At 56.9% G+C, this 11,713-nt stretch overlaps 1 protein-coding gene across 1 annotated transcript in view; it reads left to right on the forward strand.

Annotated features, from left to right (window-relative positions):
• Positions 1 to 8,756, forward strand: part of ALDH9A1 (aldehyde dehydrogenase 9 family member A1) — a 14,526-nt gene extending 5,770 nt beyond the window's left edge. The window contains 8 exon segments of the mRNA XM_023519926.1: positions 267 to 341; positions 344 to 453; positions 1,020 to 1,160; positions 2,629 to 2,817; positions 3,020 to 3,107; positions 4,143 to 4,284; positions 5,946 to 6,058; positions 7,828 to 8,756. Coding sequence (XP_023375694.1) covers positions 267 to 341; positions 344 to 453; positions 1,020 to 1,160; positions 2,629 to 2,817; positions 3,020 to 3,107; positions 4,143 to 4,284; positions 5,946 to 6,058; positions 7,828 to 7,922 — 953 coding nt within the window. The 3' untranslated portion in view covers positions 7,923 to 8,756.
• Positions 8,757 to 11,713: the final 2,957 nt, after the last annotated feature.

Consider the following 11,713-nt stretch of genomic DNA (forward strand, 5'->3'; position numbering starts at 1 on the left):
CCCGCTTCCTTCTGCCATCATGGATGTCGGGGAGGTGGTTCACGGGCAGCGGACGGGCCGCTGGCCGGGAACGGGCACACGTGTGGTTTGGGGTCTGTTTAACAAGAGAAACCATGGTGGGAGGAACAAGGCGTACTTGTTTATTCACGTTTCTGGCCTAGGGTTTGCTGGGGGACAGGAAACGGTCGCACTTGCTCTCGACCTGTCCCCCGGCCCTGTCCCCAGTGGCGCAGCGGCCGTTAGCGTCTGCGCTGGGCCCATTGCAGGTAACGCCATGGTCTTTAAGCCGTCTCCCTTCACGCCTGCATCCGTGCTGCTGCTGGCCGAGGTCTACGCCCAGGCCGGGGCCTCTTCAACGTGGTGCAGGGGGGCGCCGCCACGGGCCAGCTCCTATGCCAGCACCGCGACGTGGCCAAGGTCTCCTTCACCGGCAGCGTGCCCACGGGCACGAAGGTGAGACAGCACCCGTCTGGGTGAACGCGCGTGGCACCTGGCTGTGGGCGGCAGGTGCCGGGGGCTCCGACCTCGCCTGGCACGGAGGGGAGCGGGGCGTGTGCGGGATAGTGGAACAGCAGCTGGTGTTAGGCGCATGGGGACAGGGCGGCGTCACTACCGCCTGTGTCTGCGGGGCAGACCTAGGCCGGCGCTTGTGGGTTTTGGCGATTGATCTCGGCTGTGGCGGCCGCGGAAGGAAGGGCCTTTGCTCAGTTTGCTTCGGATTCACTGTTTTGATCTGGATCCGTGCTCTGGGCTCCGTCAGCCCCGAACGCAGTAGCGGTGATTCGAGGGGCCCCGCCCGGGGCGGCCACGTGAACGGATGTGTCTTTAAACCGGATCCCGCTTCCCAGTGTCTTCGGCGGCTCTGCGGGTTCTCGTCAGTGTCTGGGGAAGGCTGGCGAGGCGGGCGGAGGGCGGAGTGTGCCAGGGCCCCGGCCACGGCGCCTCCGGAGGCCCGGGGCCACCCGGTGCGCAGCGTCGCTTGCACTCACCTTCTGAGCGCTCCGTTCTTGTTTTACAAGATCATGGAGATGTCGGCGAAGGGGATCAAACCCGTCACCCTGGAGCTGGGCGGCAAGTCCCCGCTGATCATCTTCTCAGACTGCGACCTGGACAGCGCCGCCAAGGGGGCGCTGATGGCCAACTTCTTGACGCAGGGAGAGGTGCGGTCCCCTTCCCCGGAGGCTGGGGGCGGGCCCCCCTCGCCCAACAGCGAACTTTAGAAGCCCGTTCATTTGGAAAGAATTTTGGGGGGACGGAAAAGCGCCACGGAGCGTGAGAGCGTGCGTGCACCTCCGGGCCAGGCCCCTTAGACGCCCTCGGCTCGCCACGCCCGCCCCGCCGTCCTGGTTGTCAGAGCGCGCACACGTGTCCTCCTGTCTTTCTCTGATCTGCTGAAGGTCACAGTGTGAGACTCCTGAGTCCTCTGCTCCCCGGGGACAAGCATGTCCTCCTGCGTGAGCCCAGAACCCTTGTGACGTCCGTCCCTGGATGTTAGTTCAGTCCACGGCCTTTACTCAGACTTCGCCACTTGACCAGTGTCCTTCTGGCAAAAAAAAAAAAACAAAACTTTTCTGGTCCCAGATCGAGCCGGGGAGACACACGTGTTCAGCTGTCACGTCGTTCACCCCCTTTCCTTGGCGCAGCCCCGCAGCCTCTCGCCCCCCAGGGCCTAACGGCCCTTGCTTTTGTGTCGTGCCCTCGTTTTGGGTCTGCCTGATGTTTCCTTCCGCTCAGATTTAGGTTATGCGTTTTTGGCGCAAAAAAAAAAAAAAAAGGCCGCGAAAGTGACGTCTGGTCCTCCTCGTGGCGGGAGTGCGTGTATAGCTTTGATCTCTTGTTCCACGTGGCTCTTCACTGGAAAGTGACCATTCTTGCTTCTGTTTACTGAGTACACCACGCAGGAGACAGAGTGTCTTGTCCCCATCAGACCTCGACCCACTGGTTTTAGCATTTTTCCTCAATTTTTGTTAAATATTAGTTACTTAAATATTAGTGATGACAACCTTCATCTGCAATGTACATTGCACATGTTTTCTTTTTGTTAGTTGGCTTTGTTTGGGGTGTTTTAGCTATGCAAAAAGATTTTTAATTCTGTGTACTCAGATTTATCATTTTTTTCCTCTCGTTGCATCCAGATTTTGAGTAATAGTTACTAAATTTCTGTGAGCACTTGGACCTCTCTCGGGACTTTCTTTTCCTATTCTGTTCTGATGGCATTTGGACAGCGTTTATGTTCGTGTCTGCGGGGGAGTCTGAGTCATTATTTGTGATTTTTAGAGACAGACGTTGACTGAAATGCTCTGGGTTTTTAAGTTCCAGCCCTGAGTTCTTCGCTCTTCTTACCCAGCCTCTTCCCACTGTTACCTCGTGCTCGAAACATGCAGCCCAGTTGAGCAGCCGATATGAGGAAACAGGCCCCGCAGGTCACACGGATCTGTGAATAAGCACACGAAACAAACACAGGAAGACAGAGCTTTCGTCTCCGAGGGCAGACGGTTTATACCGTAGGGCGGTGTGTCCACAGCTTCGCGCGTGGTCCTTTTCCGCACGGGGATGAGTGTGAGGCAGTTGGATTTCCGTTCTCCTTTTCCTTCTTGCCACACTGATACACGCGTGTTTGTCCCTCAGGTTTGCTGCAACGGCACGAGGGTATTCGTGCAGAAGGAAATTCTCGACAGATTTACCGCAGAAGTGGTGAAACAGACCAAAAGGATAAAACTCGGGGACCCCCTTCTAGAGGACACCAGGATGGGCCCCCTCATCAACCGGCCACACCTGGAGCGTGTCCTTGGGTTTGTCAAACTGGCAAAGGAGCAGGTGAGGACCCGTGGAGATGCACGCGTCGGGCCGGGCCGAGGCGGCCACCCCTCTCCACGGCTCTGTTCCCCTTTCCTGTGCCACCCCTGGCCCGGCATCCGACAGCGCTCCGCTGCACATGCGCAGTGGGGTGACTGCGTGTTCGGGACACACGTGGGGGTCGTTTGTTCAACATAACGAATGACCCCCCTCTTCTTTGCAGGGCGCTACAGTGTTATGTGGTGGAGAGCCCTACGTGCCCGAGGACCCCAAGTTAAAGGACGGGTTCTACATGACGCCTTGCGTGTTAAGTATGTTCTCCTCGTGTTTGCTTTTCGATGGTTTAATTGTGAGATTGAAAATATTTTGTCCATGGCGGAAAGCGGGGGCTGGCCAGCCGTGTGTCCCCACTGCCCAGGCTCAAGACCTTCTCCGTTGTCTTCGAAGCTTCCTGCGACCACACCTGTTACTTCACTGGGCAAACAAAGCACAGCCACCCCACATGCCAGAAGCAAAGCAGCAAAGAAAAGAAAGGAAAGGTCAAGTCAAAAGAAAATACGACAAATGAATCTCATTTCTCAAGAAAGGTGGCTAAGGGTGTATGTTTCTTTGAACTGTCAGTTACCAGTGTCATAAAGCCGATTTTTCAGACAGTGTTAGTATTTTTAAAAATCATGTAACTTAATAACTTAACATCTTCTTTAAATATGCATATTTTAAAATGTCACGTGAATTATTTCGGGGCGAGCCACTTAAAGGGACTTCACTACGTCTCCACACAAGTGGACGCCCGCTCGGCTGTCGCTGCGTTGGCTTTTGTGTTGGGTTTTCTTTTTTTGATGACATTTTGAATTTTATCAGAGTCATTAAGAAAATGCAGAAAGGTATAAAGAACAGTAATCACACGTGTGACATTTTAACAGAAATTGGGACAGTGTCTTCCACAGTCTGCATCTTTTCCGGACAGTGTTTTGTTACGAGCATTTACTTACTAAACTTTTGTCAGCAACACTGACACACTTAACAGAGGTCCGTTCTGGGAGGCGGTTTCGCACATCGCGTGCAGTTTTCCCTGTTGTGAGCCCTGCGATGAAGGTCCCCATGACAAGCCCGTCCGCCCGTTAGCCACTTCCTCACGACGAGGTCGCGGGGGTTTAGGGTCGCGCCAAGGCTGTGGCTCTGATTCGCACCGTCACACTGCCCGTCCCGCGTGTTTCCACGCAGGCAGAGTCGCGTGGAAATTCCTTTAACACGTGATACGAACGTGGCACATTGCTACGAACGTTCTTTGAGCGTCAGGGACAATGGTTCCCTCCCTGACGTGTGGTTGGCTGTGCTGCTTGCAGCTCATTGCAGGGACGACATGACCTGTGTGAAAGAAGAGATCTTTGGACCAGTTATGTCCATTTTATCATTCGACACCGAGGCTGAGGTTCTGGAAAGAGCCAACGATACCACGTTTGGACTGGCCGCTGGCGTCTTCACCAGGTATGTCGGGAGGGACTCGCAGCCCGCTCCAAAGGAAGCAGGCCGCTGCCTCTGCTCACACGTGAAACGGGCCTCCCTCCCTCACTATGTTTTCTGTTTGCTTCGGGTACAGTCGGAAGGTGTTGGCCCCGAACGGCCGTAGAACCCAGCTGTTGAGTTTAAATCGAGCTGTAAGCTGAGTTGCTGAGAAGCCTGTCCTTTTTCGGTGATTTATTGAGTACAGATGTTTAAGGTGCTGATCGGCGTAAAGCATGAGGTTAGGTGCCTGTTGACAACATACGCAGCCGGGAATTTAGACACCTGTAAGCCGCAAGTACTGGGCAGTGTCCTTCAAAAGCGTGAATTGAGTGGCTTCACATTCCTAATTGGAGTGTGTCGTAACCCACGCGGGCACCCTTCTGTTGCCATATGTGAGGTGTTTCCGGCTTTCTCTATTGTGAGTAATGTGATTAGTAACTTTCCACACGAACTTTAACCACTGTAATAAAAGTACAAAGTGCCTTTGGGACAGACTTGCTTTGAAAGCGGTCGCGGGTTGCTCGCTTAGTCTCTGGTGGTCGCGGGCAGTTCTCTAAGGCCGCTTCCCCCTGGGATTTCGCCGTTTCTTTGGTGAGAAACGGTTAGCTTTTTCGTAGGCCGTGGTCAGGAACTCGAGAAGGAAGACTGGGGGACCTGGTGGGGTGGACTTTCTGAGCCCTGGAGGAAAGATTGAGGAGCTGCTGCTTTTTTTTTTAATGGACTTTATTTTTTAGAGTAGTTTTAGGTTCACAGCAAAATCGAGAAGAAAGTACAGAGAATGCCGCGTATCCCCCCGCCCCCCGCATGCCACAGCCTCCCCATCACCAGCCCCCCCACCGGAGGGCACACCGTCATAACAGAGGAGCCCCACTGGCACGTCGGCCTCACCCGGCGCCCCGAGTTTGCGTCAGGTCCCCCCTCGGTGTTGGGCCTTCTGCGGGTTGGACGAACGTGTGATGATGCGCGTCGCGTCGTGCCGGGCGGGGTGGCCCCCAGGAGCCCCTCTCTGAGGAGCTGCTCTTTCGCTTTGAGGACCGAGTGTGCTAAGTCTCTGTCCCCGCTCTGCCGCCGTGGCGCAGACAGGCCAGTCCCAGGGCGGCTGCGGCGTGCCCCGACCGTCGTTTACCGGCTCCGTCGGGTCGACTCGCGCACCGCGCAGCCCACCACCCACTGCGTGTCCGGTTCGGCGGCTTCTAGCAGATGCGCAGAGCTGGGCCGTCGGCTCCGTCTGTTTCAGAACATTCTCGTCAGTTCAGGAGCATCGGTCGCTCTCCTTTCTCCCCTCTCCCCAGCCACCGGCCGCTAAGTGTCTGCGTGGATTTGCTCACTCCCAGTGCTTTCTGTGAACGGAGTCGTGCAGCGTGTGGCCTTTCGTGGCCGGCTTCTCTCGCTTGGTCTGTTTTCAAGGTTCATTCACGGTGTAGCCTGTGTCAGTACTTTATTCCCTCCTGTTACCCAATAACATTCCAGTGTTTGTAAATACCGCTGATGGACACCTGGCCTCTTCCTACCTGTGGGCAGCTGTTTAGTAGTGCTCCTTTGAGCACCTGGATGTGTCTTTGTGTGGCTCTACGCTGGTTAGAACTGGCGTCGAACGGTTCCCGTTAAAGAAACAGTAACTGGCACGTGTTTTTTCTTCGAAGGGACGTCCAGCGTGCTCACAGAGTGGTCGCCGAGCTCCAGGCCGGAATGTGCTTCATCAACAACTACAGCGCCTCCCCCGTGGAGCTGCCCTTTGGAGGGTATAAGAAGTCAGGTGAGGAGCCAGGAGCGCGAGTGCAGACCCCGGTCCCCGGTCCCCACAGACCAAGATCCTCAGCCTGTGTGTTGCGATTCTCAGAACCCCCTGCAGAAGCGTGCACGCCCCTGCCCCGCCCCAGACCCCCCGCCTCCGTCTCTGGGGGTGGACGCCCAGCCTCTTCCATCTGCTTTCACAGCTCTCCGGGGGTTCTGAAGTGTGTGGGGACTGGCTAAGGTTTACCTTAGGGTCCCGTTTTTCGGTTTGACGGCTGGGAGAATAAAGCTGCGCCCCCAGCAGTGCGCGTCTGCACCCGCTGCAGAGTCTTTAGCTCTGGCTCGGGCGAAGTGTCTCTGAAGTGTCTCTAAAGTGTCTCTGAACATCTCAGAGACCACGTGGTAGTTTTGTCTTCTTTATTCTGGATTAGTAAGCATCCCTCAACGTAACACGTGACAATCGGTTACACCGAGTGGCCGTGGGAGTGCTTTCCCCGGGCCACTGCCATCCGCTTTCCTCAGTGCTCAGTCAGACGTGTCACCTGAGCACAGCAAACCTGTCAGTCCAGTGGACGGGAGGAGGGTGGAGGCATCCGAGACACAGCCGTGACTTTGAGATTCTCTCTTTGGAGTTTGTTGCCTGTGAGCGTTCACTGATTTCCCATACTCTTGTGAAAGTTGGTTTGGACTTTTCAGAGGCGCCATTCTAAGAGTCTGAGCCCTAGTCTGTTGGCAAACATTTATGACTATCACGAGTGCCGGCAAACACGCAAGGCCTGATGACTGCCACTGACGTGGGCTGTGCATTTGACCGTTCTGGTTGGTATTCAGGCTCATCCCGGCGTTCCCTGGTCAGTTCCCAGAGGAGCTGAGCACACAGGCCCAGGCGCAGGCGGGGACCGGGTGCTATTTCGTCATTGCTAATCATCAGGGTAGGGGCGTTTGCTTGGGGTCTATAGCGTGGCCTCGGTGGGGCCTCCCAGGCCAGCTTTCCCATCCCGAGATCCAACCTCGGGCCGAGGCCCACGGGCACGCCAGCACGGGCTGTGAGACAGGGACGGCCCGATCCACAGGGCAGCTCCTGGCCTCGCACGCCCAGCCAGCTCTGTGCTCGGAAGGTTCGGAACAGAAGACAGGCGAGGTCCGGGCAAAGGCCTTTGTGCACGTCACCTTTGCATGGTGCCCCTGGAGACGTGCACTTTGGGGACCGGGCCTCACCCTTGGGAGACAGAGCCTCCCCAAGTCTGGGGTAGGGCAACAAGAAAGGCCAAGCGAGGGGTGCTGTCCCTTAGCGTGGAGCCTCATCCGCTGATAGTCAGGCAGCGTCTTGGCCTCCGAGGAAGCTGAGGGGCCTGACACGTCCGCATGAGTGGCCGGGGTGGGGTTGACAAACTTAATGTGAGAGTCGGCTCAGAAGCCCACTACGTAGGGTTCAGTTTTAAGTTCGCACCGAGGTTCAAAGGCATCGGGTTGATGGTTGTGGATTTTGCTTTGGCGTTTGATAAGGAAAGGCCGAACTGTCAGACCCCAGCCCCAAGCAGGAGGTCCTAGAAGCGAAGGTTCACGTTGGTAAGAAACGAGACCTGGATATTTCTGTCCCCTCCCACCGCTGGCCAGGGTGACCTCCCACACCCCGCTCCACAGCTAAGATGCCGTTGCGGGCTTTATCTCAAAGGTTTCTGTTGGGCGTTCCTCCCCCAGCCTGACAGGCAGTGCCTGCCTCTGAAGGTCACTGTGACCTTTCAGACTGTCGTAGCGATGGCTCAGCGTCACCCCTTGTCTTCCTTGCAGGGTTTGGCAGAGAGAACGGCCGCGTGACCATCGAGTATTACTCACAGCTAAAGACTGTGTACGTGGAGATGGGCGATGTGGAGTCTGTGTTTTGAAATCGCGCCGTGAAACCCGTCGACGTGGCCAGGCCGAGGAACAGAGAGGACCGGCCCTCTCGGCGGGCCCGGCCTTCCCCATCCCCCACCCCCCTGCACCCCGCTTCCGTCGCTGGGGACAGGATTCGTCACCCAGACATCTTCCTAACTGAAACTGTAGAAGTGCCTTCTCCTCTGCTGTTACGGTTTCCTTTCGAGGGTTGAGCAGCAGAAGGTGCTCTTCTCTGCCTCCCCGTCCAATCTTGTCTCCCAGAGGTAACTACTGTTAACACTTGGGTACTAGTTTTTCTAGGATTTTCTTCAAGGGGATAACTGCTAACGAACCCTTTATCTGGACGGGGCCTCGTGTAAGTGGGTCCACCTCACACCATTCTCATGTATTTTAAGATGTCCTTGGTTGGCAGATGCCTATGCTACAGGTATTGATAGACGTCTTGGAATGGTATTAAAGCGAGCGAGAAAAAGCACACCGCCCCCTGCTGGCTCCTTCCGTTGCAACAGCACAGAGACCTGATCCGACCTGGCTCGTTGTCACCTCCCATTCAGAGGCAGGTCTCGCCTGGGCAGGTCTTCCGCATACGGAAGGTACCACCGGGCCCCTGCCTTCCGCCTACTGCCTTTCGTTTCGTTTCGTGCTCTGTAGGTAGGTCCTCTTGCTGCTTAAGGCCAGGCTCTGGTTGGCTGAAGTTGGCTGACCGTCCGCCTCTTGCAGAGGGGCGAGAGCACCCCCGAGTCCCGCCCGCTTCTTACAATGCAGAGTCCACTCAGCCTCTCTGACCGGGCTGGTGCTGAGGATGGCTTTCCTCTGGAATAAAATGGCTCCTTGGTTTTTCTTATACTCAGAGCCCTCTTGTTTTTGATTCAGGGTCCGAGGGGGCGAAAGCCAGCGAAGGGCACAAAAGCAGACCAGGCCTTCATGGTTACGGCGCTGCAAAATCTGTCAGAAATCAGGTCGGCAGGAGCGGCCTTTTCAGATTAGTCAGAATTCATGCTGTGGCTTTTGATTGCAGTCAGAGTAACGTCTACACCGCCGACCGTCACCTGTCTGCCCCGACCCCGTCTTTAGCGCTCTCCCTGCTCCCCGCTCTGCCCCGCAGGCTTGTTCTCCCCTCGGGAGCCTCTTGCTGCTCCTTCCCCCTCTGAGAGTGTGTCCCCCACATCTTCACCTTGTAGGCTCCTGAAAAAAAGAAAAAAGCTAAAAATTCACCTTCTCAGCTCAGCGACACCCCCCCCCCCACCGCCCTGGTTCGTTTACTCCAAAGCGGTCATCGCTATTTGGAATCACATGCTTATCATGTCTCCCCCAAGAGAATGTCCACTCTAAGGGCCAGAACTGTCGTGTCACGGGGCTGAGGGTACGCAGTGTGTGCGTGAGTGAAGGGATCAGAAGGGACCCCCCGCTTGTAGGACTGCAAGTCAACGCCGCCCTGTGGGGCTCCTGCACGACGGTGCGCCGGCATGGGTGTCGCAGCAGCGGCTGTCACTCTGCACACAGGGGCCTTGCCCAGGGACACCTGGTCGTGCCGAGATTCTGAACTGACCGGCGTGGGCGCGGCCTGGGCAGCCGAGTTCCGCTCACCTGGACGTCAGTGACCGTTAAACGACAATTCACCTCGCCGGTTGTCGCAGGCTCGCTGGGAGCCGCGCCCTGCGGCGGCCACTGAGCTGGACAACGGCGACATGGACACGGGCGGCCCTGGAGCAGCGCCGGGGCGACCCCGCGTCCTCGAAAATCCGCGCGGAACTTCGGGGCCTGCACCCGCTCTTGGGAGACGGTGGATGGGGAACAGCGCCGTCCGCCCGCGCGGGGAATCCTGGAGATGCGCGGGGTGGGGGACGCGGGGGACACGAACCCCGGTTTCCCGCAGAGGCCGCAAGCGCAGACTCGGAGGAGGCCCCCTGCGCACGCACGGGCCGTGGAATGGACGTGTCGCCTCGGTCGCCGTCCTCTCTGGTCCCAGGTGCCGCCTGGCGGGGAGGACAGGCCGGGCAGCGGCGCCGTGGACAGCGAGGGTCCTGGGGTGAGGAGGGCGAGGCGGCGCCCCAGGGCGGCCGGCGGCGACGTGGGTGCGGCTCTCCAGCAGGAGGCCAGGCCCACTGGCTGGGCGGGGCGCCCCCCAACTTCGCACGGTGAGTCGTCGGCACCCCCACTTACCGCGCGGCAAGCCGGGGCTCAGGGAGGCCGGAACCGTCCCCGGGTGCCCAGCCGCCTGTAGGGGTGTCTGGGGTGCGGCATGGAGCTCCCAGGCCGATGTGACGCTGGTGTCCTTGTGACACAGTCAGCCGGTACCTTTCCAGAGGGGGACCCGGCCGGGGACCGCACGGCCAGGGCAGCGTGTGCACGGCGCAGGTTCCCGGGAATGGAACAGACCAGCGGCCAGACAGGGCCACACGTACCGCCACCCACGGATCAGGTGGGGTGCCCCAGGGAACTGCACGGCAGAGCTCCGGGGTCCCCACTTCCATCACGGTGCCCTTGGATGTGCTGGCGTCCCTTATGAAACTGCACACGAGCCCTCTCTGTGACAAAACGACAGCGATGGATCGCGTCGCTTTGAAAGCGTGCCCCGTTACGACTGCAGAAGTGAAAGCCCAGCGTGTCGCCGGTGTCCCCTGCCTGCCTCGCCACCTCCCACACTCTGAGCCGCAGGCAGGGACCTCCCTCCTCAGGTGCATTTCCTAGCTAAAACAAAAAAAACCCCAAAACACCCTCGCTTATTGCAAATTCTTAATTATATTACTTGTTAGAGTCAGGACCGAACCCCACTGCCATTCACCCCATCACTGCATAAAAGGACACTAACGTAAGAATGTACGTGACAGCTCTACGGGAACCACCCTCATTATCCTCATTGTGCTCTACACTCGTGAGAGTTTCTCAGTCTACCCCTGGAGTGTGCCGATCTGGCGCCCCCCGACCTCATCGAACTCCCCGAGGGCTCCAGGTGGTCCTGTGGCCAGGACTGACCACTCGTGGCGGCCCAGAGCATCCCATCATCCCCACATGCCTCGCAATGGAGAATGCATGGCTTTTTAGACTCAGGCCTGGGGTCACATCCTGTCTCTGATCCTCCTGCAGGCTGCTGAGCACTGGAATGTGGCTACAGCACCCGAGGAACTGGTTTTTTGTTTGTTTCATTAAATTTTATCAGTTTAAATGTAAATAGCCAGGCGTGGCTAAAACCTTGCGCCTCCCAGGTTCTGTTGCTGGTTTTCCCTGTTCCTGTCATTCCTGTCTGATCTTACATCCAAGCGTAGGCAGTTACATTCTCCTGTTCATTTACCTCCTTGTGTTCAGTTCTTAAGCGACAGAAGCATCTTCAAGGGAGATTGAAAATCCTCACTGTCATCCTATGTGTTAGTCATCTTACATCCTAACTAGAAGACTTTCCTTCTGCGAACCCAGTTTTTCACAGCTGTGACAGAAGCCGTGATTATGGACACATTACCACAGTTAGGTGTTTTCCTAACTTCACATGCTAAGCAGGCATCTGCTGGCAGGGTGGCAGGGGTGCTCCACACGTGGCCGCTCCCCCATCGCGTAGCCACAGGCCATTTACTTTGGATGAAGACTCAACAAGAAATGAGTGACAAGAGTCGGGGTTACGTATGAGGCTGATGCCAGATAAATTTTTATTATATTTAGAAAAACTGTAACTGGAAATAAAAGTCACTCGGGACGAAATCAGAGTTTTCAGACACCCTATCATTCTTTAATGGCAGGATTTGCACTCAGTGCCCAAGCCAGGTCTAAGCCAGCCGAGGTGCTGGAAGGCCGAGACCACGGTGGT

The sequence above is a fragment of the Pteropus vampyrus genome, unplaced genomic scaffold, assembly GCF_000151845.1.
Source record: "Pteropus vampyrus isolate Shadow unplaced genomic scaffold, Pvam_2.0 Scaffold241, whole genome shotgun sequence".
Taxonomy (NCBI): Eukaryota; Metazoa; Chordata; class Mammalia; order Chiroptera; family Pteropodidae; genus Pteropus; species Pteropus vampyrus.